Below are 27,450 nucleotides of genomic sequence, written 5' to 3'. Positions count from 1 at the left end.
TCTTCAGTGTGATTTCAGTCAGAAAGACAAAGTGGAGAGGTGCCTGGTTTTGCCTTTCTCTGCTTAACAAGATGACACAACTCTAAGATCAACTGTTTAGTAAAGGATCATGTAGCTATTGATCATAGATAGGAATTTTAGGTCCTTTTTATGTTTAATTGTAGCAAAAGGAGAATTGACAACACTAGGTATCGAAAGGTTATACATATTATATAACCTTCATCACTCACAGGGCTTCATATGTTATCCACCTGTTACCCTTATTTTATAACTGGCTTGAATATACTCATAAAAGGTGACAGATACACAGCACTGGAGAGTTAAGGAAATTGGAATCGGGATACAGAATCCTTCAACTCTAGGACATTGGTCTAGATTTGGCCTAGATAGAGGTTAACAAAGTAATTCCTTTTCTGATGGCTGTTTGGTGGGTTACATTGAGGGAATTGGTGGTCTCATTCCATTCCCTAGAGAATAAGAAATTTCAGCAGGAATCCAAGGAATTGAAGAAGGAGGAGGGCGGGCGGTTACCCCTCTAGGTTAAAAAGCCTATTAGAGCAAAGCTTGTACTTGCTACCAATCATGCTGTACCTGCTCTGTGCAAAGAGGAATTCAAGCAGACGTGGAACTGGACACCTTGCAGTGGTTTAGTGAGCTGGTGTTTCGTTTTGTTTTGTGGTAGCCATTATCTCGTGCGCCAGCTCATGGCAAGTTTTCATTTGAAAAGAAAAAGTCTCCAACCCTTATGGCTGCAAAAAGAACGTTCCAAATGTGAACTGAGCATAAAGCAATGAACCTTGGCCTTCCTGAACCTGCAGACAGCCTGAAACAACAGCTTTGAGAATCGTGAACTGCTCCCGTTCATTTCAATGAGATGTCAACTGTGGAGCCTAACAAGTTAAACATAGACATGGTTAACTATTTCCCTGCTGATCGAACCAAGAAAGAAGAGGGACATATGTATTATGACAATCTCTGGTGTCACAAGTGAGTGGAACTTGGGGTTTGGATAGAGGTTGGGGGGATCATCACTACATTTTCCCCCCCCTTCTCATTTCAACCCCTGAATTTATGGATGCAGATTCAGTGGCTTTCACCTGCCTTAAATTCACCAGACATCTCAAACAATAACAGCACTCGATTTAACACCAAAAGTGTTGAATTGTTTTCCAATTTGTTCTTGCCTTTTTATTTTGGGGTAGGATTGTTTTGTTTCTTTGCTAATTCCCTTTGTAATTATAATTATTATTTATACTGCCGTAGCACCCAAAGGTCCTGATTGGGGCCCCAGAGTGCTAGGGCCTGTACAACACACAATGAAAAGTATCCTTTGCCGCAGGAACTTCCTTACTATTAATACATTATACTAAGGCAATTTTAGTGAGCTTTTTACCTTCCCAGTCAGACCCTTGCTCTAGGTGAAGCATCTGCTTCCTGTAACATAAATATGCTGGGAGGCAGACTAGAAAGCAGAGCATATGGCCACCTCTGCCAGTGTGCAAACTTTGTCTCAGGCTAATTTTAATGATAGATACACTCAGGCTTAGTTCTTTTTATTTTGAAGCTATTTAAAATCTCTTGTGCTTCAGTTGTGATGCAACATTTGTAAATAGTGCATGGAAGACTGCATCCTCTCTGCTCTAAATCCGGATAGAAGCCATGTATTGTAAAACATAGCGCTATATTTATACTGTAGGGCTCACAGATTGTTTCTGGGAGTTGTTAATGCTTTATTCAGCCAGATACCACTCTGCAAATACTATATTCACTGTGGACAGAGATCAGGAACAATTTCTAGTGCAGTACTTGGGAATGGAGACCTATGGGGCTTACCATGTTGCAGTAAAAACACTTAAGTACTAAACACCAAAACATGTGTCATTCCTTTCTTTCTTTTCAGAATATCTATGAGTCCCATATGCCATGTATGCAGGAATTTAGCTATGCAACTTCCATTAACACCAAAGTTGCTCATTTGAAATTAGTTAGATCCCCATTTTCCCCACACCTATGCCATGGCTTTTGGGGTAATTAAGAAAGATGATAACGTGAAAGTCTTATTCAAGTTACACAAGATCAGTATGTTGCCAGCTGGAAAATTATACATCATGAACTATGTTCAAGTAAGCAAAAAGGAAAAATATATATAACAAAAGCACCTGGATTTGTACTTCTTTATGACAATCTTTTTAAGCCTGGCTTAAAACACTGGCATCTTTACTTTGGAAAGATGACATGCAGCAGTTCTTTTGTCTGTGCTCAGTACCGGAGTACAGTGTTCCGTTCCTCTAGTCTAAACCTTGTAGCCAACATTTTCAAATATGCTAGAGATTTTGGGTGCCCAAGTTGACATAAACCTAAAGGAGCCGGATATTCAGACAGTCCTAAGCAGCTGACCCCTTTTAAGTGCCTCCGGTTGGCCACCCAAACATTGAAGGCTCTAGAATCACTAGTTACTTATTAAAATCTTGATCTGTGGTTCTTGGAGCATTGTCTTTGGGTGTTACATAAAGGCCTGTTTAGATTTAACACTTAGAACAGGGCCTTGTCTATAAGGCAGCAATCAAAGTCTTAATTTTAAAACCTGTGAGAGTTCATATTCATTGATGTCAAAGAAATTGGATGAGGCCCTATATAAACTGCACAGAAGAACTTCATCAAACTCCAGAACACATTCGTGAATAATAACAGAAGATGACATCAAATGCGGCCCGGCTCGCATCTAAAAAGTGACTATGCAAAAATGGCAACCTCTTGCCCAAGCCCTGTATGTATCTGTTGTCATTTCTGCTCACTTTACTGACTAAAATAAGATTCGACTTCCGTTAACTGCTCCTGGCACTGAAAATTTGATACAGTACAGAGACAGCTCACACATCTTTGATATAAGTGTAAACTAAGTTCTGATTGTAGCAATTGTTGGTGAGGCATAAACCAGAAAAACCAAAGTCAACTTTCAGTTCACAAGCTGAGTTTCCAGGGCTGGCAGCTACTTTTTTTATCTGGAAATTGAGCATATTCTCTCTGGGAGTCATAGACATAGGACCTCAGAATGCTATTTGTTCAGAGCAATTTCTCAGAAAGGAAACATGCTTTAATGCGCTTGTTTCTGCAGCGTTAACAACTCTCTCCAATCCCGAATTTTAATTTTGAAATACATGTTCAGTGCCATCTTCTCCCTGTCTCCCACCCCACTTAAGAAAGAAAAATATTTTTTCTAGGCACTGTGGCATTCCCCAGAGTGTAATCTGGACAGTTGAACAGCTGTGTCCCCTCAATTCCCCAACCTGGGGTGCCTTTTACACTGTTTCACTGTGAGAGCAACCACTCCTGGCCTGCTCACACACAGCCTCTAGCATGTAAATTACTCCCAGCTGAGTAATATGAGTGCTTTTAGTCAGCCATTCCTGAATTATATTGCAGAGTAACACTAGCCAATTCTCAGTCCCAGACTTGACCCCAGACATGTGCATCTTGTACTGCCCAGTACCGCCTGGACAATACAAGCTCATATAAGTCTGTCATTTCATTAATAGAAAATGATATGCACAAACCTTGTTATCTCATATGGTGTTTTCCAAATACTTCAATCCAAACACACACTGGTTTCGATAAAACAGCACAAGAAGTTTATTAATTACAGAAAGAAAGATTTTAAGTGCTTACAAGTAATGAAGCATAAAAGTCAGAATTGGTTACAAAGAAATAAAAGGTAAAACGCAAACTAATACCTAAGGTACCAAGCCAAAGTGAATTAAAAGCAAAGAGTTCTCACCACATGCTTTAGTGGTGTTACTTGCTAACTCCTTTCAGATAGGATTCCCCCTCTCCCCCCCCCCTAGTTCAAAGCTGTTTCTTTGATCTTCAGGTGTTGGGGTTGCCATAGATAGAGAGAAAGGAGTGGTTCAGGCAACAGCCAGTCTGTTTACATAGGTTCCATTGCCAAGATGTAAATTTCTTGCTCACACCCTTTTTCCTGCCATAGAATGGCCCGTTAATTAGGTCATAGTCCATTTGATTATGCTGATACCTGGCTAAGGTGATGGCTAGCCTTTTGTCTCTGGGGAATTGATTTGAAGCTGTTTTCATAGACTTGAAACATGTCTTATACAGTAGAATTTTATAACTTTACATATGATGGTGCCACACATATTTTACCAGGACAATAGTGTTCAGCAGATTATGAACTTTAAAATTATACCTCACACTGCATACTTTATACAACACTTATTAAAGTCTTTTTTTAAAAAAAGGATGAACGTAAGGGTACTATAGACTGTCTCAGGCAAATCTTCGAAAACGAAGCTTCAAACCAAGTCAGAATTCTCTGTAGTCAACTCAACACTCACAATCAACAAATCTGAGCATTCTTTCTTGTTAGTTTCAACTCTACAGTCTGGTCCAGCAATCTTTATTTATGTGAGTTACCTCATTTAACCCAATGGGCTACTTGCATAAGGGGCTTGGATTTTCAGCTCATGTAAATCAGTTGACTCCAACAGAGCTACATTGACTTGCACCAGCTGAAAATGGGCCCAAGGGCTTCTCTGCTTTTTAAACCACAGAGTTCCTTTTGTCTTTTCAACGTTCTTGCTTAAAATGGCATTTAAACATTCATGACCCGGGACCCCTTACCTCTGAGTTCACTGATTCCCCGACTCAAATCTTTGAGTACAAGATTGAAACATTCTGTGGACTCGTGAAACAAACAAAACCAGACATCATGCCATATAAAGACACTGAGCCAGATTCACTGTGGCTGTAATGCCACTGAAGCCAGTGGGGTTGCACCAGGGATGAATTTGCGCCGATGTCTGCTAGATCAGTCAATGTTTGCTCTTCCCTCCAAGACCAAAAAAACAGAACAAACGTTACACAATATCCAGTGGGGGTGGGGGGAGTAGCAGAAGTTTTCAATTGTTGAATAAGCTCTGCTACTCTCATGTAAATACATCTGGTTCAGCAGCAGAGAAACAGACTTCAAAGGACATATAAGTTTCACAGTTATTAGACTCACAGTTCAAAGAAAAAAGTGAGCAGCTGGTTTAAGCCATCTGGTAGGGGACATAAAATGGTCTCCTTCTTCCCCAGTCAATCTATGGAATTTTCATTAATTGTGTGACCATCTTCCAATATTAACTGCTATAATATTGTTAAAAGTGAAAGTCTTAATAAATCATCAAAACTCCTTTCTCGGGAGAGCAAAGCTTTTACAATCCAAAGCCTGTGGGTTCTTTCCGCATGTATCACACTGGGCTATCATTAACGTTTTAGCTTGGGATTTTCAAAGGAGCCTAAATCAATGGGATGTCTAATTCCCATCAGCTTCCTTGAAAATTTCACCCATAGATTTGAGTACAGATTAGGTAGAGAATTACTTATACCCTGGCTGAGTCTCCTGCACTGATTCCATATTGCATAAAGGAACACTTTTTGACTGAAAAAATCATATATAATGATAATGTTCCTACCTGGGTTATTACATCATAGATGAAAAAAATGATGTATTCATTATTATTTGTATTAACAGTAGCACTTACAAACCTCAAACAAAATCAAGGTCCCATTGGGATAGGAACTCAGAGACAGAGTCTGCAGTCTGAAAAGACAAGACAGGCAAAGGAAATAGTGAATCCCTGAGTGAGCCAAGAGACAAGGGTTGAAATCCTGGCCCCCTTTGAAGTCAAAGGCAAAACTCTCATCAATAGAGCTGGGATTTTGCCCTGGGAGTCTAGACACACAAGTTCTGCTCCTGGTTCTGCCACTGACACACTGTACACAAGTCACTTAGACCTATGTTTGCAAAAGTGGCTTCTCATTCTGAGCCCATCCATTTTGGGGGTTCCCCCCTGAAGGCAGCTGAGATTTTCAGAGCTGTCACACTTTGCCCTTTTTTTTTTTTTTTTTTTTTTTTTTTTTTTTTTTTTTTTTGGTCAAGAGATCAATTTCTCGCTGTTAAAATTATTTGACTGGCAGACAGACCCCATGTTCTCTTTGCAGAACTCCTTCATCAGCTCATAAGAATAGCCCTAGGTACAGTACACTGCAATAATCTACCCTTGATGTAGCCTCTTGATTCAGCGGGTGTACTAGACCAAGGTGCTAAAGGGGCAGCAGCACCCTCCGACCCGGCACCACAACCCTAATCCCAGGCCAGTGAGGAGGGGTATGACAGACAGGCCAAACCCAAGTGGTGGGGCAACCCTGTGCAGCAGGCTGCAATACTATTCACTCAGATTTGGCCCGCTCTGGGCGTTGTGACCTGTTTTCCAATGTCCATTACTTTTCATTTATCAATACTGAATTTCTTGGAGGGCTGTGAATGACACAGTGAATGAGTCATTAAAGACTTTATTTAATATAAAATAGTAAGCTAAGCAAACAAGCATTGTACTATTACCATACACTGCCTTGATACACACAGTATGAGATAAAATGATGCATTATGGGGTGATCAGTCCCTAAATAAGGAGAATGGGGATAACCCATTCTCTAATGGTACCCTGATGGGAGATGGGCCCAATCTAAAATTAGCATGATACCCTTTTTATAATAAATTATAGAAATGCTCTTTAATCAATTAACATTAAATCCACCATTTTAACCACAATTAAATATTTTCTACTTTCTCATTGGCCATTGAACATTAAGCTCATCTTTAATTAGCGTCTGTGTAAATGCCACCAATAACTGTCAATACAGATAGCATTTTCCAAGACATTAACATTTTATCTAAGATGCTTGTGAAAATCAGTTAGGACAAAATATGTCTACAACATGGTCTGGGGTTATGTCCTAAGTGACCTGCAACTTGCCTCTGAACTGTCCCACTTCCCTTTACTCATAGTTTACTAGGCCTCACTTGACTGTTGTCAAGCCTATTTTTAGAAAATAGATTTTTGGGCCTGCTTACATTTCAACACATTTCTGTATAAACATAAGCAAACATCATCTCTATAGGTACATGCTCCAGTGGTGCTCAACCCGCAGCCCAATCAGTAGGGTGACCAGATGTCCTGTTTTTAAAGGGTCAGTCCCATACTTAAGCCCTCCTTCAGGTGTCCCAACTATTTCTTCAAAACAGGCAAATTGTCCCATATTTTCTGTCTCGCCCCATCAGTACTGGAGGGTCATACTGCTTGCCGGATCCCTGCTCGGCAGCCACCCGCCCACCAGCAGTGAGTGGGGGGAGGATCCAGTAGCTAACAATGGGGATGAGTGTGCAAGGCTGGTGGTGGGACCGTTTACATGCTTCCCCTTTCATTGTCCTCCCCCTGCTTTGCCCCTTCACCCCACAAACCCAGCTGCTCCTCTATATCCCCGCAGCGGGGCACATCCCAGTCCCAGCGTAGTGTGGAGAACCAGACTCTGGTCTGCATGCTCAGCTCACCAACAGCCTGGCTGTCAGGCTCTTTCCTTGCCCCATTGCCTCTGGCTGGGCCGGCGCCCCGGGAAAGCTCAAAGCCCTCTGGCCCAGGACGTTGGCCAGGAGGAGCCGAGCCCGGCATGTGCCAAAGCCCGGCACAGCGCTGGCATGGGGAAAGCCTCTCTGCCCCTCAGCTAAGCTCTGGAATGGTGGGGGAAAGCAATTTCCAGCTTGTTCATGCCCCGAACCTGCAGGCTCCACAGCAGCCCCCAGGGCAGGGGATTAGCACCCTCTTCATGCCCCTCCCCGGGTCCTGCCCCCAGGGAGTGCAGAGCTGCTCTGTCCCCTTGGTACCCTCCCCTGCTGAGCCACCTCTCTGGCCAGGCTCACTGAAGCCCCGGCAGTCAGGTTCCCTGGGCCCTGGCGCACAATGCATCCTTATGTCTTAACCCCTTCCTGCCCGTGCTGTAGCCGGGGGACAGGACAGGAGGCGCCTGGGTTATGTCAGTGGCCAGTAGCAGCCTGGAGGTGTTTAGTTGCCTTTCGACACTGTGCGGGCAGGAAGGGACAAGCTGCTTCCAGCCACACAGGAGCAGTGCGGGGTGGGAAGAGATGAGCTCTGCAAAAACACAGGCCTGGTCATCCCTTCCCCTCCTCCTGCTCCCTAGCAGCTGGAAGCAGCTCCCGTCCTTCCCTCCGTCCTTCCCTCCCGCACAGTGTTGAAAGGCTGCTGCTGGCCACGTTCTGGTATGAATCCTGGCAGAAATCAGGGGAGGAGGAGCATGTGACCCGGCATCCCCCCTCATGTGTTGCCTCAGGAAGACACGGTGCCAGGAAAGGCGGGTCCGTCCTGGGGGCCCAGCCAGCTATGGAGGGTGGAGAGAGCCAGGCAGGGAGGGTCAGGTCGGTCGCTCATTCCCCCGTGTGAGAGAGGTATACAGGAGTGTGTGTGTGTTACCCCTCCGTGTGTGTGTGTGTGTGTGTGTGTGTGTGTGTGTGTGTGTGTGTGTGTGTGTGTGAGAGAGTGAGTAGGGGTGTGTTTGTATTACCCTTCCCCATGTGAACACTAAAGCCTTAAAGATAAGAAGGTAAATAAAAAGACTCCAGCTACGCAGTATTTCTTTTTAACAGGGGCTCAGTCAGCTTGATGTTAATTTGAACGTTTGTACGATTGATTGCTGTTGAACTCGCTTGAATATGATTAATTTTACCAGGTGTCCCATGTTCAGCAGAGGGAAATATGGTCACCCTACCAATCAGCAGCCAGCTGCGGCCCATGTGACAGCCTCCGGGCCATACAGGTAGTAAATATATAGTGCGGCTGTGGCCCAAATGACAGATAGAGAACTGCATATGTGGCCCACAGTGTAAATAGGTTGAGAACCACTGATCTAGACTATATGTGTACCTTGAGTTATGTCAGTAAAAGCTGTTGGGCCTGAACTGTACTCTGTTGCATACATACTTTACATTTATGTTGCATGTGCTTTAATCTGATGGGGTTCCTTTATCATCCTCTTTGCTGGGCTTTATCTTTATATAATCCAGGATATGCTGGCATATTTCTCATTACCATTGATCTTGCTTCCCAGAAGAGGCAGCAGTAACATTAACTTTCCTTGGCTTTTGACTTTCTTGTGTACTAGCCACCTTTAAGGCTGAGATTTTTCAAATCTACACAAGCGTAGGAAGTATCTGCCTGAAGGGTTGAATAGTTTTTCCCAAGCATATATATAAAATAGCAAAGACTTGCGTTGTTATTGTTGTTATTATTAATTAATTAATATTATTATTATTATAGCTAAATCTTTTTCTATCTATTGCATGTATTTTTATTGGTGGGTTGGTTTGTTTGGAAGGAGTATCTCACACTGAGGCAGCAAAATCAATTGCTCTAGATCTGAAATCAGTTAGGGAACACAAGACGTCACCTTTAATATTACTTTTGATTTCCAAGATCTGAAATTCCATCTGAGGTTATTGCCCACACAAAAGGCATTACCAGTGAAATGTGGCAGTTTTCAGCCATTACCACTGAAATTATTGTGAGCTGGTAACATTCAGAGAGGATGTTCAGATGGCTGCAGAACATATAGATATTCACAAAGGATTAACACCAAACATGATCTAATCCCTAGCAAAAGCAGAAGTGAAATCATCGTTCATATGCATAATTCATGTGCATAATTTTATCTTTGCTATGTATTCTCCAAGGACGTAAGACAGAAAGTGCTTTTTTCCCCTCCTTCTTGCCCTTCCAAAAAAAGCCATAGCTGCAAATCACTGGAGATGGCAAGAAATACCAGCTTTGCTGAATTTCTAAATAAATGCTAAACTTACCTGAATTTCTAGCCTACATACTGGCAAGTTATGCAGATTGAACGTACACACACATTTGAACATACACACATATTTGTAATGATTGCGGCATTTTAATTGCTTTCATTACGAACCCTGGCTTCTGACTGTATCTGCATGGAAAACTGTAACAGTTTGCACTTGTAAATGTTAAAAAATGTTAAACAATAATGGCAATTAAGGATAATTATAGTTATTCTGAAATAAGGATTCAAGTTAGATTCCAAGAAGACGGCCTAGAAAAAAATGGAATTGCCCTGTTTATCATACAAACTGCAGCCTGCTTTTTGTTTGCTCAGAGATCTGCCAGATTTAATTGTTTAATGATTTTCTATAAATTATTGTATGTAATATAATATCTTCAGATGGCCCAGGCTGTTCTTGCCTCGCATATGTGTCACTTCTGCTGAAGTACAATCAGAACCATGAAAACAATGGCTCGGCTTCGAGCATCTGCTGAGTCACAAAATATTTTCTCCTTTCATGCTAATTATTGTTTACAAAAATGCATGTGGCCTTTCCAACTCTTGCACTGCCTTCCTGCCGGCGTGCTGTGGCCCTGCGGTGGAGAGAATAATCAGTAGAGGTTGAGTGAAGCCTTCAGGTCCTCTGATGCATCTATCTTGGCCTCTCTTTTAAAATGTCCAATTCTGGGGGTAGTATTGCAATGTGAAAACCAGTGGCTCTAGATGTCAATCCATCAAACCCAGGTCACATGATGTGACGATCTGGGGAATCCATCTGCACAGCTTATTGATAATGTGAAGTTATTCTTATGAAAATTGTAATATCATTGAATAGCTCTCTGTGTGGTTCTATTATAGGCTGACAAAGGCTGTATCACGTCCCTCCCAGACCAGGTACAACGGGAGGTCGTTAGACCTCAGTGACCACCTACTTAGGTGGAAGCATCTTGGAACCGTCGGTTAGCAGAAGCTAGGAAAACCAGTTTTATCCTACTTGCCTGCTGCGTTCGGAGAATGGAAAAATCCCAAACAAGACAAAAAGACAGAGGTGACAATACAGGAGGTTTAAAAAGGACTCACAAGGGGAAGACTCAGAGAGCCACATGGAAAATCTTTGGGCAGCAGAGGAAGAAACAGACAGTTTTCATAGCAGGGGCAGGGCTGGTTTAGCTGAAGACCAACTGGAGTCAGAGGAAGCAAGCTGATCTAGTGGGAGAGAGAAGCTCTGTGGCTCAGAAATCAAGGCATGAGCTGCAGTAGAAGGGTCCTGGACACACCCAGTGGACCCAGATCACAGCCTAAAGAATGCTCCAGAGTGATGAGGAAATTGAAGCAGGGAAATGTGTACAGTTTCTTATTGGTTTAAACTCTGCAGTTCTTGTGCTATTAAAGAAAGAGCAATGGGGTTTCGGAATGCTGTGCAAAGTTTGTGCTACATCTACCATGTGCCTCTTTGAAGAGGTAACCAGTGGATCCAGAACACTCCATGGCTGGAGTTCTGAGAGAGGGCTTGTTGGGAGAGCCTGGTCTACACTGGGCAGGGGGAGGGTGTGTCGATGTAAGATATGCAACTTCAGCTACAGGGAGTGAAGTTGACGTATCTTATTTAGACTTACCTCCCGTCCTCATGGCCCGGGATTGATGGCCGTGGCTCCCCCGTCAACTCCATTTCTGCTGCTTACCCTAGTGGAGCTCCAGAGTCGACGGGAGCGTGTTCAGGGATTGATATATCTCGTCTAGACAAGACGCGATATATCGATCCCCAACAGATCAATCACTAACCACCGATCCGGTGGGTAGTCTGGACGTACCCTTAGATGCATCAGGGCTAGCTGACTGGGTAACAGAACAGACCTGTAGTGTTCTGACTAGCTGGGCATGATATTAAGTATTCCATTTATTAAAAAGTGTAATCAAATGCTTAACAACATGCCAAATGCAAAACATCTCTTTAATATGGAATTTCCACTCCTCTGCTCCTGTTTATGGAGTATCATGTTCAATCTCTGTTCATTGAACATCATCTTGAAACATCCAACGTTACCAGCTAAACTACTTCCATTTATATTATCGTGACTTGGCGTAAATCTGCTTAACCTTGATATTTAGTTACAAAGAGGCAATGTTTGCAATTTAATTTAGATTTGACTTTGCAGAGTCTTTTTATTGGAAGGATAATTTTGAGTGTGGCTGGCACGGAACAGTAGATTACTACCTATAGTTATTAATAGTGATACCTAATGTTTTGTCTCACTTTGCATCTTCAAAGTACTTTGCCAAGGTTGGGCCATATTCTTCTCTTTTGAACACCAGCATCAATCCAGAGTCACTCCACTGAAGCCAGCAGAGTTCCTCTTCATTTATACTAGTATAAATGGGGGCAGAATTTGGAATGCTAACCATGGCCTGGTCTGCACATGCTTTTCATACCAGCTTAACAATTTTGGCTGGGTGGTGGGGAGGGAGTGATTTTTTTTTATACAAACACTTAAACTGGTACAACCTCCCACACAATGTGGACACAGTTACAGCAGGAAAAAGGTGCCATATAGGTTATTGCCTTCTTCTATTAATGGCTATACCAGAATAAAGTATATTTATACCAATATAACTGTGGGCACACCAGGGAAGTTTTACCACATGAGATATACCAGCATAGTTAAAGCAGTACAACTTGTGTGTGTAGACCTCACATCACCACAATAAGGTAGCTAAGGACCACTAGCTCCATTTTACAGAGGGGGAAATTGAGGCAGTATTGGTCAGGTGAACTGAACAATAGAGTGGAACCAAGGAGACCTGAGTTCTAATACCAACTTCTCCTCCAGAGCTGCAACAGGATCATGGGCAACTCACTCAGCGTCTCTGGGCCTGTTTTGTCTACACAGATTGTTTATCCTTTGGAGCGGGGACTGTTTCTCCCCACATATAGCACTAGCACAATGGGGCCCTGAGGCTGGTAGGACTGACAACAACAATGGCAAAGGTTCAGAGACATTTCCCAGGCTACAAGAGGCGTTGGCGTCAATGCAAGAATTAGAGCTCAGAAGCTAACCTGGCATAGGAAGATCTAATAGCTATTTGTCATTGCTGACTTTGGGTTCTAGGAGTTCTTAGTTCCCAGCATTCTGCTCAGATGTCTAGAAAACGCTTCCTATTGTCTATTAGACAAACATCTGTCAGGGATGGTCTAGATAATACGTAGTCCTCCTGCCATGAGTGCAGGGGACTGGACTAGATGACCTCTTGAGCTTGCTTCCAGTCCTACGAATCTATGATTCTACAACAGTAACTGCCTATACAAGACAAGGGAGAGGGGGTTGGAATTTACTTGTATAGATCATAAGAATAAATAGACTGCTTGATTAATGCTTGCAAAGTCCTTTCAGGACTGAAAGCACGGCATAAATGCTGACTGTTATAATTATACACTGTGGCATCAGGAACTGGCTTTAAGTGAAGCCGAGGAAGTTCAGGAAGAATGGGAGCTAGGAATTGCCATGGTGAATTCCTGGGATATTTTGATGGGTCATAAACAGTGTCAGGACACATAGCAACTCTTAGAGAGCTCCTCCCACTCCTGAAATCATTCCATTCAAAGACAAGTGAGAGGGAGGAAAGTTAGAGGCAAAACAAAAGGCCACACACACATTTACATTCCAAAGGATGCTACAACAGGGCCATTTTTATATAGTTTATACTTGATTTTTTTAGTCCTTTCTGAATAGTATGCAAGTGGGAAGAAAAATGTGGGGACTTTCCTATAATGCTGCAGCTTAGAGGGTGAGCTGGGGTGCAGGGCCAAGCAGATGATATAGGAAGGCAGGTGATCTGTAATCTGGATAGCTGAGTAGCAGCTGTAAATCTGCCACTCTGATTTGCCTCCGTTGGAGGCAATAAAGGAAATGGAAGGATGCCGTAGCAGGGGAAGAAGTAAGGAGCGTAGCGGCTGCACCCAGAGATAAAGTTTTCATGAGGCTGGTGGAAAGCAGGAGCTGACTAGGGAAGACATGTAACCAGGTCAGTGAGGTTACAATGCATATTATAAGGAGGTCTATGATGGACCAAGAAATAGGAGCTGGGGAGATGCTCAGATCCTCTGGGATCCTCCTCCTATTAGCCCCACATTACCGAAACTGCTTCAAACTTGCAACCTGAAACTGAGATCTAGGCTTTTTGCCCAACAAGGGAGACTCTTGGGACACATGCTAGCTTCTGCTGGGCAAACTGTTTTTTAGCGTGTGAACTTGGGAAGCCTGAAGCGGAAATCCAAGTCCTGAGCAAGGGCTGTGTTGCAGTGCTCAAGGGCTCGGGACAGCAGGCTACACTGATTTGTTTTAGCTGAAAATACACAGCATGGGGGGCTTTTTTATATTTTCCCCTTTGCACGGTGGGGAAGCAAAACACAGGCACTATCCGCTCAAGCCTCAATTATCCAAAACACAGGGAACCAAATCTCTTTGTTACCGTGTTCAATACGTAGCCCACATTTTCAGTGCATTCTGCACAGCCCTGAAGCTCTGCAGCAGCCTGGCTAACAGCCTTCAAGATGCCACACGACTCTCTATAACCAGGAGTGCAGGCTGTGCTCACCTGTCTCAAGGTTTCCATGGCAGCAGGATAACCAGAGCTAGGATGTGTCTGGAGAGTTACATGAACCCGGCAACCAAAACGCAGAGGAAAAAGTAGCTCAAATCCTGGGCTTTACTGATCTCGGCATTGACCCTCTCCACTGAGTATATCTGTGCGCTGGAAGCCAGCTGAATGATAAAAACATGCCAGAACATCCCTTCCTCCTAACCCAAAAAGTGGTTCAGCTTAATGGTGGGCAATCACATATGTCAACATATTTCTGGTGACGAGGCCGTTTAAGAAGCTGACAGCCTAAATGAGATAAACGTATCAAAGGTCACATTCTGACAGACAGAGGTGTGGCCTAGCGGAACTGAAAGCCAGACCGGCTCCCTGAGACTCCTGAATCCTAATCCAAGTACTGACACCAAGTCTCTCTGGGCTCTTCAGCAAGTTACTCCCGTCGCTCACTTTCCCCACCTGTAAAATGGGGATAGTAATAGTCCCTGCTGCGCAGGAGCGTTAGGACGTTTAGTTTGTAAAGTGCTCTGGAGCACGGAGGTGGTAGGTAAGTTTAAGGCTAATTAGTGTAAGCTCCATAGGTGAGCTTTTAAGCACATAGACCGAGATCCTCAACAGTATTTAGGCGCCAAATTCCCATTCAAATGACATCCAATTGTAACCAATGGGAGTTAGTTGCCTACATGCCTTTAAGGATTTGACAACTCTCTGGGCGTGGTGATGACCACCCCCCGCCACACACACAGCCCTGCTCACATAAAATAGCAAGAGGAGATTTAGGAAGTCACTGAAGGAGAATCTCCATCCCAGCCAAAAGTTGGTGAGCAACACTAGAGATGGATATAAAATGGTCCTTTGAGCATAAGAGCGGGTCAAATCCAAGCCCATTCGTGTAACAGGCAGCTGCTCCTCTGGCTTCCATGGGACTGTACCTGCTGCCACCAGAGCTGTACAGGTGGCAACATGTGCACAGAATAGGAAAGTGACTCCTGCAGGTAAATGTGAGCCTGGAGCTGTGTTAACATGAAACTGAGTGCTAAAGGAAGCCAAGTCCATTTAAAAAAAGGCACTGTTGATGCTATCCATGGTAACTCAGACGTTATGGTGATAAGGGCCATAAAGGAGACAGATTTCAAGAGACAATCTAGGATGTATTTCTGCTCTTAGGAAGAAAATTGACACTTTCCCCCTGTTAGGGTAACATGGGCTACTGCTGGTAAAATGTAAAGACTTGACAGTCCCAGAGTCTGAAGCCCCTGGTCATCAAAACAGGCAGAGCATGGGCAGAGTTGCGCAGACACACTGCCCTACCCACATGCCTTCCTCCTAACCTGAAAAGAGCATCTTCACAGATGAGTGGGTAGTTAGCTAGCCCTGCTTATTGCATCATTAGCCTCTCTCTGCTTCTAATTGCTCCATGGATAGCTTTCTGCTTAATGCTGGACCAAGACCTCCCACTTCCATACCGACCATGGTGCAGTCATCAGCTGAGCAGGACATTTGAGGTCACTAATGAGCTAGGCTGGCTTCAATCCAGTGACCTGGTGATAAACAATTACGTGTCTTGTTAGTAGTGACTTACGATTCATCCTCAGCTGGACACTGCCCTAAGGGGAGAACCATTCTGAATTTTGTTTAATGTGGATTGTTCTGTCAACTCCTGGAAAATGGAGATGATATTTTCCTCCCTTTGAGATCTATGGACTATATCTACCATCTAGGCATTATTATTACTCAACTTCAATAGAGGTATCAGAATCTGGTCCTAAATACAGAAAACAAAAGCTGTAAAATCCAAGTGAACAGGGAGGGATACAACATTGATATCAGTACACAGCATGTCAGGCTCCCAAAAGATTTGCAAAGCAAAGAGAGAGAAATATGCTTTCCAATCCCCTGCTTTCCCCAAAAAATGTTATTAACCCGCTTTCCCCCCATCACCGTCCATAAATGTTCTTTATTTACAAAGGTAACACTCCCAGGTATGAGTTCTCTTCCCCTCTATGTGAGACTGACCAGGACTGGGTGCCAGTAGTTTATCAATAGTATTACGTATGTGCTACCAAAGAACAACTTTGGTATGAAAAGCAGCAGCAGTGCTCTGGCGCTAGCCTGTGATACTGAATTGCACCCTGCATCGGGCATCAACAGGACACCCGAGTACAGCACTGCTTAGTGTAAGGGTATTGTAATCTGACCCTTCATTATTATCCTCTGTCCCTTATGACCCTGGATGTTAAGAGACTTAAATATCGGCCATCACTGAGTGGGAAAATCTGCTTAGGTCTGTGACTGACCATCACTATTTCTGCCCTTTTCTTCTCTTCTTTTCCCATTCTTCTGTTCCTTTCTTTTTCCCCTTCCCTATATCACTTCTCCTTTGAATCTCTGCCCCTGGAGCAAGTGCCTCTTCTTCACTCCACCTGAGGAATTAATCAGCACTGAAATAATTAAGATTAAGCGCCAGATTGCCAAAGGTGCAGAGCAGCCAAATTCTAGTTGAAAGCAATGAGAGCAGCAGGTACGCAGCACCGACAACAAGTCAGAGCTTGAAAGTATTATCAGGAAGCTATAAAGTTGACATCCCAGTGAGGTAATGGGGTCAGGTGCCTTCACACCTCACAGAACTATAGCTTCAGGAAGTCTCATGCCCTGGGGGAAAATCACTGTTTTAGTTTAGTGCAGGGGTAGGCAACCTGTGGCATGCGAGCTGATTGTCAGTAGCACTCACACTGCCTGGGTCCTGGCCACCGGTCTGCATTTTAATTTAATTTTAAATGAAGCTTCTTAAACATTTTAAAAAACCTTATTTACTTTACATACAATAGTTAAGTTATATATTATAGACTTATAGAAAGAGACCTTCTAAAAACATTAAAATGTATGACTGGCACACAAAACCTTAAATGAGAGTGAATAAATGCAGACTTGGCGCACCACTTCCGAAAGGTTGCCGACCCCTGGTTTAGAGGCAGCCTACGTTTCTGAAAGCTCTTTGGAAGTGTAAGAACTAGACTTAATTGTTTAAAGTGAAAGCTGAGAGTGAGCAGGATCAGAACCTGTCATGGTCACATAACCGCATAAAGTGGGCTGGGTGGTTGAACCAGGTTTTATTCATCACTTTCACTACCTCCTCCAATGAAGGCCTGAGCCAAAGTCCTTTAAATCAATAGGACTCTTAACTTTGCTATTTAATAATATGCACAAGTAGGGGACTCCTAAGTTTGATGTGAAGTAGGTTTAGGTAAACCCACTTTCTCCCCCAAATTAATGTTTTAAAGGAGTTGATATACCTGTTAAAGTCTCCTGATTTCCAGCAGGAATATTGTATAGCTAAATACTGTATTGGGATTAAAAAAAACAAAAAAACAATTACTGGCCATTTTTAGTCTAAGCCTGGAGGTTTTCCTTTCCTGGCAGATTTGGAGAGCATGCAACTGCTCATTCAAGTGACATTCATAGGTCAGAGAAGAGTAGTACGTAGGCTGGGAGCACCTGCTTTGTTTTTTAGTCTTCCCCACACAGTCACAGGAGTAAAGCCCAGAGCAGTTAGTTTGGAAACAGACACAGAAATACTCCAGAAAAAGCACTTTCTTGGGCTACCCAGCATTGCTGAACCTCCCAGCAGCCCTGACAGCCTAAGTATTCACCTCCTTTTGCAATTGAGAGGTAAACTGTTTATCTTAAAGTTATGTCCAAAGTTTGTAACCAGACAGGCTCTGAAACACACGTGTCTATATTCACATGGCTGCACTTCCCTGCACAGGACCATTCTTCCACCTGGGAAGGGTCATTTAGGCCATTCCAAGATGAGCAGCACATGTTGAAGAGAGAGAGAGAGAGAATCACTTCTAGCTGCCTCAAGTGAACATCCCATCTTGTGACAGGCAAGATCGATTGCTGGTGTGTCAATCCTCCAGCATAAGGAGTAGTCACACCCTTGCATTACTCAAGAGTTCTCTATCTCAATGCCTTCAGAGCTGTTCTACACTAATTTGAGAAGGGGAGAACTTTTCACACTGAAGTCTACAGACTATGGGTGCTCTATAGAGGACTGCTTCTCCTTATTTCCAGGGCATAAGATACAGCAATTTCTTCCATAAGAAAGTAATGTAGGTGCCACAAGCATATTGTGTGGCCTCCAATGGGATAGTGGAGGGGGGTTTGTACATGAGACCTTGAAGATGGATACCCCACAGCAAGAGGGCCAGAAGCTCTAGTATAGAATCATGCTGATAGAAATGCAAGGCTTAAGAACCATATTTTAAAAGCAACTTAATATTCGTTTTCCCCCTTTCCACTCCTTAAGTGTGGATTGTTTTAAACCCAATTCCTCCAAGCAACCACTGGTTTTAAGTTTCAAGACAGATCATTAAATCTTTAAATTCAGAAGTCTAACACATCTCATTACTTGGATTACCCTTTTGGACCGAGGAGGCAGAACAGAAAAAGGGGGAAGGTCAAGGGTCCTTTAGACCCTATTTATCTAACAAGCAAACCCCAAGAAGGAGCCAGGACTAGTTTGGAAGGCTTAACGATCCATAAGGTTTGACCAGTTGCAGTAGCTAATAAAAGCTTTAGTTGCTGCATCAAAGCAGTTTAGGATTGTCATTAAGTGATCTGACAGCTAGCATGTCTGGAATACCGCTGACAGCCAGCATCCAGTTAGGACCTTCAGCCTACCAAGGTCATTTCGGGACTAGTCAAGTGACGTTCTGGAAGCGGGTATAAACTCACTTCAGAAAGCAACAGCTTATGGTCAGCAGCTAATTTGATGAGCTGGAGACTCAACCATACAAACAGTATTAAGTGTTGCCTGATCTAGAGTTCAGTAGATATGGAGAAACAATTAACATTAAATGTTACAAATAATGTCGCCAATTTGGATTGCTAGGTCTTTGGAGACTTCCACCCTAAGCATTCTGTAGTTTGCTCTGCTAAGTAAGGAAGTGTTTTTTTACTTTGTAAGTCTGGTATGGAAAGAAACTAGAAGCTTTTTAAATGTGTCAATTCACCTTTAATGTTTGAAAAATAAAAAGGTATTTGAGCAATTGCAGTTATGAAGGGAACATCTCTTGCTCCACAGAAGAGTGTGAACAGGTTCACATCAGACTCATGCTTGGAAAAACAAACACATTCTCTTTTTTAGATCAAAAGTGGAATTCTGTACAGACAAACGTGGCCAAAGTGCCCTGGTTAGTCCAAGGCACCTCACCCCCAGATTGGAAGTTTTCTGTCAACATGAAATAAATTAGGACACCACATCTTGTCTAGTTACAACATGGTTCTATCAATATTACAAAGTTAGGTATACTTTGGATTTTGCACAGTCTACAGACACAAGGACTTTTACTTCAGGAAAAAGTCAGCCTGGGTCATCAAGTCATTTCACGATTAATAGCTACACTTTCTCCCCTCTCCCAATACAGCAAACAAAAAGCAATGGCATGTTACTTTCAACAATCAACTTGGTTCTTCGAGATTTAGGAGTCACCTTGCCTTAGAACAGAATTCACTCTAGTCTAGAAATTTTGCCCATATTAACCACCAATCAATAGGCTCTTACTGCAAGCACCAAGTTTTGCAGAAGCCACCACAGGTGTTTTTGGAGGGTTTTTTCTCTCTTTTGTGGGGGGGAGGGGAGGAGAGAAGGGGAATTGAAGGGGAGGGGACACCACCCTAGGATGATCCAGAAGAACCTTCTTGCAGTTTGAGCTAGAAGACAACACTGCTGACCCTATTGGAAAGAACAACATTCTGTCTTCAGAAAATACGTTCACAAGTTTTGCCTCACAAAACAGTTTCTGCTAAGAGAGGAGAGAGATTTGGAACACAGAAGCTAGTCCTGGAGAATTTTCACTGTAGCTGATGGAGACAACAGTGGCCATCTACAAGTCTTCCACATGACTAGGTTACTTTAGGGAAAGACCTGAGTTAAGGTCGTGTTGTCTGGATAAAGACATGCCAAATCAAGTCTTCCAGATTCTGGTGTCAATCACTACATTTAAAAATTTCCAGTCCATTTTGGAACAGAGACCTGTTGGCCTAAGAAAGTTAGTCTCAGTGGCAGCAACTAAGATCTGGATCACACCACCAATCAACCGAGACCAGGAGATCCTTCCTCCTACAAAAAATAAATTTAGGGGAAACATTTAATAAGTTTCAGACTAGATTAAGTTGCTGTGAGTTTAATTGATCCATGTAGGCTGATCTGAGGGCAGTTGTGTGGGCATTTCTAGAGCAAACATCAAGGCCAGGTTGTATGATTTGCCATCCAGTCCCAAGATGGGAATACACTTTTTGAATGAAAACCTTTTTAAAATACCTCCCAGCTAACTTACATGGGCATTATAAGGCCTCTCCCCCCACCAACTGCTGAGATGACCAGCAAAGCCAAATTGATACAGCTCTCACATCCACCCCACAGACTAGAACTGAAAAGGAAAGTTGACCTTCTTCCATCAATACACAGACAGAAGTTTAAACAGTCTAACGAGAGTATTTACTATGAACTCAATAAGATGATCTCTTTTTGGTCTGCTAAACAAAAAAAAAAAAAAAAAAACACAACCAAAAAAAAAGTGTTTTCCCTGCCTTAACAAAGAAAAGGTTACTACTGGGGGAGCTGTTTGTGGAACAGTTTTATTTCTTCCCACTGAAAGGCCATTGTTTAAGCATTTACAGTTTTCCTAGTGCAATACAACCAAAAAAAAGCAATAACAAAAAAATGCTGCCTTCTTCCCAGGCAACTAAACAGAAGTAGATTTTACTGCAACATATACACATTAAATATAGTATACAGTCCATGCAGCGGCACAGCCATGTTAAAGGGAATCTTGGCTTCAGCCATCAGTGCATTACAGTCCAAATTTCACTTGCTCCAACTTCCTATCCAGACTTGAACAGAAGAATTGCAACCTGACCCAAGTAAAAATAGATGAAGTGCTTTGTCTCATGTGTTACATAGCTGCCAAAATTTCTGCCAACAATGCAGTGCCAAGTAGGGTTGTATTTCTTGTCAAATTCCTAAAAGGGAGAGAGAGTACAGTAGTTAAGACCAAGAAAGCTCACATCAGAACGGTCTGAAATATACATTCATAACTGGTTACTGTTAGATACAAATGCAATGGAAATCTGAAGACAGAGGTGGATGTAAGATTGGACGAGATGCTCTCGTTAGGTCCCTTCCAACCCTAATAATCTATGATTACTGATGTGCTAATTAGCAGGAGACAAAAGGGCTGCCCTGGAGTGTGGAAGAGGTCCCATGCCATGTACTTGAGTGATTTATACACAAGTTCAAGGCCATAACTGCAGATTTTATAAGTCCCCTTGGTACAGTGGTATTCAAGCCACATGCATAGGCCAGTTGTTCCACAAAACCATTTAAACCCTCCCATACCAAGCTGGCTCTCAGAAACAGTAATTTGGAACGCGTGTTCCAGCAAGCCGTTGGATCTTAAAGGTCACTTGGAAAAGGAAAAGAAGTCAGGCTTCAGGCATTCATAAAGCAGCAGCAGAGTTTGTGAGGAGACTTTCTAATGTAAAGATGCAGAATAATTCACATTGTCTGCCTTAGGAAGACTTCGGCAAAGCCGAAAGCTAAACAAGTGAAGTAATGTATCATTGGGATAAACAATTTAACCAATTTAGCAATTGGGAGGGAAGGGTTTCAGGTAAGGATTGAGAGCTCTCATCCCTTCAGTTAATACAGATCTCCCATGACCCAGTCCTCAGGCAAAACTAGGGAAATATCAGAGTCAACAGGAGAAAAAAAACCAAGCAGAAAAAAAAAAGTGAGAGCCTCAGACAATACACCAGAAAGCAGCAAGGTACCAACAAAAAGAGTTGAAGTCCTTTGCAAGTAACCTTTCTTCCATTAGCAGGGAATGTGCAGTAAGCCATTTCCTTTATCTCAGGAAAGGAAGCAAATACACAACAAGCCATTTTCTTTCCTGAACTTTGGTTGTCTTATGTTGTATTCCATTCCCTTGTTGCACTATCCCAAGAGCCTTCTGGATTAGTCACTTTCTGACCAGGAAAGGCCAGATTAAGAAAATATAAAAAAAAATGGTCTCAAGTTGAGAATATCGAATTTCAACTTGAATTAGAGTTGAGCAGAGTTTAAGTAGTTTCAGGTCCCACACTGGGTCCCAACCCACCCTGGCTAGTTTTGGTTTTATAATATTTTCCTCATTTCCCTCCCCTCTTGTGCTCTCCTTTGTTACTGTGTGAAGGGCCTACACAAACAGGGGACACCAACTATGCGCAAGATTCCATCAAATGCATAAGGTGAACAAACTGAAAAATACTTTGATCAGTCAGTTCCTCTGATCTTCAGAGTTCCTCAGATAAATCCAAGTAAAGGATTCAGACAGACATGAGGTGTTTTAAGTTACATCATCTCTGCAGGCCTGAGCACCCACAGCTCCATTCACCTCATTAGAGCTGGTGCTCAGAACTTTCAAAAAAAACTCAGTGTTAAGAATATATCAACAGGTAGAAAAGCCTCGGGTGGAAGTGGGAGTTTATTTAGTCTAGAAGTGGTAAGCAGAAGCAAGTAGGTTTCACTTGACTAGCTGGGTTGGGGGGGTTTTTTGTTTGTTTTAACTACAGTAGCCACACAGAGTTTAAATCAAGTCACACCTTCCAAAGACTCAGAAGATTGCAGAGAGATCGCAACAATACATTAAGTCACTACTTAAGGTAAATAGCAACCAAATCCTTTTAGCTTGGCTAGCCAGAAAGAATGGTCCATTGGTTAAGATGCTAGCCAAGAACTCGGAATACCCAAGTTCAAGTCTCTCTACCCCAGACTGCCTGTGTGATCTTGACCAAATCATAGAATCGGTCTCAGCTCCCATCTGAGTAACAGGGATAACAGCACTGCCCTACCTCACAGGGGTATTGTGAGCCACCCCGGTGCTATGGTGATGAGGGTCAAATAAGTGCTTAAGATAGTCAACATGTCCCAGATAGGAGCTGCATAATACCTTCTTTATATATGCTGCAATGTCTTTCTCTATGTTGTACTTCTCCATTGCCTGCGTAGCACAGTCTACAGCATCCTGCTGCATGTCCTCAGACATGTCTGCATTCTTGATCACAGCCTTTCTGTCAGACATTGTGAACCTAAGGCAGAACATAAAGTATTAAAATGTGCCCACAGGATTCTGCTATAGTTCTTTCATGCATTACACTACATGGTCTACATAATGTAGAACAGTTCTGGATCGTGTTCTGTCTTTATACTCAGGTTACACCAAACCCCTGTCCTGCCTAACATCTGACTCTAGGCACACAACACAGTAATCCTAGGATGTATTACTCGGTTGTGGAATGCTGTAGTATAGGAAGCCACTTGGAGATTAGACTAGAGACAGCCAAGTATCACCACTTGTACATACATTTTTAGTTTTAAAACCCCATAAAGCCTATGCAGAGATCTACTCCTTTAAATTACAGGAGCAGCAGGCCTGCAAATGGATAAGCAATGGCTAAAGCCAGATTTCCTTACAGGTATAGCCAATGGAGCAGTAATATGGTTCTACCAACAGCAGCCCCTAGACTATATGTTTGTCTCCACAGATTGTAGGTGAATGTGTTCAATGGATATCGTGGCAGAACCGTTTATTATGTCACTCAAGCGTGTACATTCCCTTTAAATGTAAGGTTAAGGTTCAGACATTTAGCTGTTCTTGCTAGTTCAGACCAGACTGGAAGCTGTTTCAGATCTAGTTTACCTCTGTGTCATGGATTCCCTTTTGTACTTTGCTCAGCCTGACCAATGAAATCTAAACAGTTTTTGCTGGTCTCATGTCCAGCACAACATTGCAATATTGGGGATGTTAGGGTTGCCAGTTCTGCTGGGGAACGATGCATCCATCCAAGCCAAGAGAACCTACCTGTGACCTTTTAAGAGCCTGAACTGTGGCATGTCTGACAAGGTGTTTAACCTCTTTCCCTCTGCTAACACTAGTTAGGGAGTTCTCTGCTAGTCAGTGATGAGTCACTTATATGAAGTCTCAGATCCCCTGCTCGGGGCACACCCACTAGTTGTAGCTAGTTTTATATATAGCTTTGTAGATCAGCTGAAAGTTACTATTTAACCTTTCAGCCCTTACTCTGCCAAAATGCCCACTAAAAACACACTTGTGAATTTTGCCTGAGCTAAGAGTGGACCTGGGTTGATTAGTACTTTTGATGTATGACCCATTTCAACTAGTACGTGAACATACAGCCACTTTGAACTCAGTTCTCCATTATTTTGATGGAACAACTGGGGAATCAAGCATGATATCTGACCAGTTTAGGGCCTTCATTTGAAGGACCACACAAGTGAAGGGCAGCTGCCTAGGTGATGTCCATGGTTGCTGGTTATCACCACCAAGTTATTTACATTTTAAGGATGCAACCTTTTCACAGCAGAGAATGTGTCAAATTAGGTTTGCAAAGCCCCATTAAGTTTACAGTGCCCTAACGAGGCTTAGTAAATCTTGAGCTCTATTACTAGCACTATATGTTTGGAGGTAGGGAATCCATACATGTTTAGCTCCATTAAGGAGAGCGTCTTCTACAATGATTGTTTCCTGGAGCAGTCCCAGAAAAACTGAAGGAGTAGCTTTGTTATAGCAACTAAAGGAGACTGCTATCAAGAGAGAGAGAAACTAGTTACATAACAGCCTTTTGATTACAATACTTCAATTCTTTATTCTGCCTGCAGTTGAAAACTCATAGTGCTCCCTAATTTATACATTTTAGATAGCAATGCTCAGTTATATACGGTATTAACAACACACACTAATAGCATTAAAGGCAGAGGATGGGAATTAATCTAAAATGCCAGGAAAGAACACGTGCATTTGTAAGAGTTTAGGAAACCAGTCACAGGTGCCTTCCACCCCCCACCACTCCAGATGATTGGGGTTTAAATCACTGTTTAGCTGAAGGGCATAGATTTGGAGCCTCAAGTATGTCAACCACCGCATAGGAAAGCCCTAGAAAGACACCCAAGCACCCAGGACAAGCCACATGTGGGTGCTTTAGAGTCAATTCAGAGGGCATGTGTAATTACATGACTGTCAGTGAGAGATCTGCAGAAAGTGTCTTCCTTCCCAGTCTTATTTAGAACAGGATTCTTGGGAGCACAGACAGGCCTGCCAAGCACTAGTCATGCCAGTGGTGCAACAGAAAACAACTCCCTTTTGCTAAGTGTGTAGATCTCTCCCTCCCCCACCCGCCCCCTTCTGAGCCATGCTCCCCTCTCTCCTGGCTACAGCATCCTTTTCACAACAACAGCTGAGTGAGGCTGCTGCAGCCACTGCCATCTGGAAAGGGGAGGGCAGAAGCGTGAACAGGTAAGGGAGCAGCACGCAGAGCCACAGCACCAGAGGCCAAACATCATTGGTCTTGGCTTTGCCAAGTGCAGCTACTCCACCTGCAGCTCAGGGCAGCAGCTCCTTCCCTGGCCACAGGGCTGGGCCTTAACAATGCCATGACACCCCTCATCCTCCTGGAAAGGACCAGAGACAGCTCACTCCCTACCCAAGGAGGCTTGGCTGCTGCTGCATTTCCCAGGGGGAGAAGCCACCAAAACAGGCCTCAAGAGAGACTGGCCCAGGCATAAATTGACACTTAAACTCCTGGGGAAGAAGCAGATACCTGAATTAATGCCACAGAGCAGGTAGAACATTTGCCCTTTCCTACAAGTGAGGGAGGGAACCTTCCTCTTTACCCTTTTACACCTGAAACAGAGACCAGAGCCATCTCCTACCAGCACAGGATTGGTCCCTACACCACCCTAGTGTATTTCCTCCTGTTGCAGCCTGGCCACTGTTAAGCTGTCCCAGGGGAGGAGGTTTCCATGCAGTCCCCAGCAGACCAAGCACGCTGAGATCTGGGGGAAGAGGTGTGACCTTCACTTCCCGAGCCCCCAGGGGAAGCGTCTCGCTCGGATCAGGAGGATGACCTTGCCTCGGAGAACGCAGAGACTCGGCCAGGGCAAGCCGGGCCGAGGATGCAGCAGCACAAGTTACCTGCTAAAAAAACACCGGCGGGGAGGGAGGGCTGCATAGGAACCTCATCATGTAAACGGGGGCATCTGAGCAGCAAGCCGGCTCCGGCTCCAGCTGGGGGAAGGGGCTCAGCAGAGGAGTAACTCAGAGGCTGCAGCAGTGGGAGGAACCGGAGCAGCTCCCCGGCTCCTGCTGCTCCCAGGAAGGGGCCGCTCCCAGGGGCGGCGCAGCCAGGTGAAGGGGGGGCGGGTGCAGCCGCCAGCTGGAGGCGGGGGGTGCATCCCCCCACCCGATTGCACCCCGCTTCGCTTCCCACGGCCGGGCAGCTGCAGCCCAGGGCCGGGGGGGGAGAGCCGCCCCCTCCCCTGCCCGTGAATGCACCAGGCAAAAATAAATAAATAATAATAATAATAATAATAATAATAATAATTAACACACACACACGCACCCCCCCCCCGGCTCACCTGCCCCGCGGGAGTCACCGGCAAACGGACCCAAAGCGCCTCCGCCGCGCACTCGCTCTCGCACCCGCTCCGCCGGCCGCTTCCCCCCGCTCCGCTGCCGCCGTGTGCCCCGCTCTGCCCGGCGCTCGCTCGCTCTCCGCCCGGCCGCCTCCCCCGCGCTGAAATAGGCGCCCCTCCCCTTGCAGTGGCTCAGCCAGCCGCCCTCGCCATTGGCTGCGGCGCGGCCTCGGCCCACAGCGACAAGCGTTTTCCTCTCGCTCTTCTCTGCCTACATCTTGTTTCATCCCACAATGCCACGAGCAGGCTGCGGAGCAGGGGGGGAGGAGAGGGAAGTAAATAAGAAACTCAGGGATTGGGGTGGCTTGGAGCTGGGGACCCTCCTGCAAAAGGGCTTGGCCAGATCTGGTTCCCCGTGGGAGCCTCTTGCATTGTTGTGGGGGTGCAATCAGCAGATGTGTTGCTCAGTTTTAGGCCTGATGCTGCTTCTGGCCCTAATGCAGTGTAATCCCCCCTGGACCGAAGTGGAGTCACTCCGGATCATAACCGGCCAAGTGGCCCTTAGGTCAGTTTCAGAGTCACCTGTGTTCTACACGCCAGTGGGGATCCCCCTCTCACGTTGATTGCTGACAATTACTGACATCAGAAAAAAAGTTAAGGTGATGGCCAGAGTTATTTACACTAAAGTAATG

At 44.1% G+C, this 27,450-nt stretch overlaps 1 protein-coding gene across 2 annotated transcripts; it reads right to left on the bottom strand.

Annotated features, from left to right (window-relative positions):
- Positions 1 to 19,917: 19,917 nt before the first annotated feature.
- Positions 19,918 to 26,890, bottom strand: DYNLL2 (dynein light chain LC8-type 2). 2 transcript variants are annotated; one of them, XM_050929391.1, is made up of 3 exons: positions 26,762 to 26,890; positions 23,277 to 23,415; positions 19,918 to 21,309 (listed from the first exon to the last, which is right to left on the bottom strand). In XM_050929391.1, exons 2-3 carry the CDS (start codon positions 23,406 to 23,408, stop codon positions 21,172 to 21,174), a joined length of 270 nt encoding a protein of 89 aa, XP_050785348.1. In that variant the 5' UTR covers positions 23,409 to 23,415; positions 26,762 to 26,890; the 3' UTR covers positions 19,918 to 21,171. The 2 variants fall into 2 exon arrangements, with proteins under 2 accessions (XP_050785348.1, XP_050785349.1); XM_050929392.1 differs by lacking the exon at positions 26,762 to 26,890 and adding an exon at positions 25,945 to 26,037.
- Positions 26,891 to 27,450: the final 560 nt, after the last annotated feature.

The sequence above is a fragment of the Gopherus flavomarginatus genome, chromosome 19 (assembly GCF_025201925.1).
Source record: "Gopherus flavomarginatus isolate rGopFla2 chromosome 19, rGopFla2.mat.asm, whole genome shotgun sequence".
NCBI classification, from domain to species: Eukaryota; Metazoa; Chordata; order Testudines; family Testudinidae; genus Gopherus; species Gopherus flavomarginatus.
The sequence above is the reverse complement of the archived record's forward strand: the minus strand, read 5'-3'. Positions and strand labels throughout refer to the sequence as shown.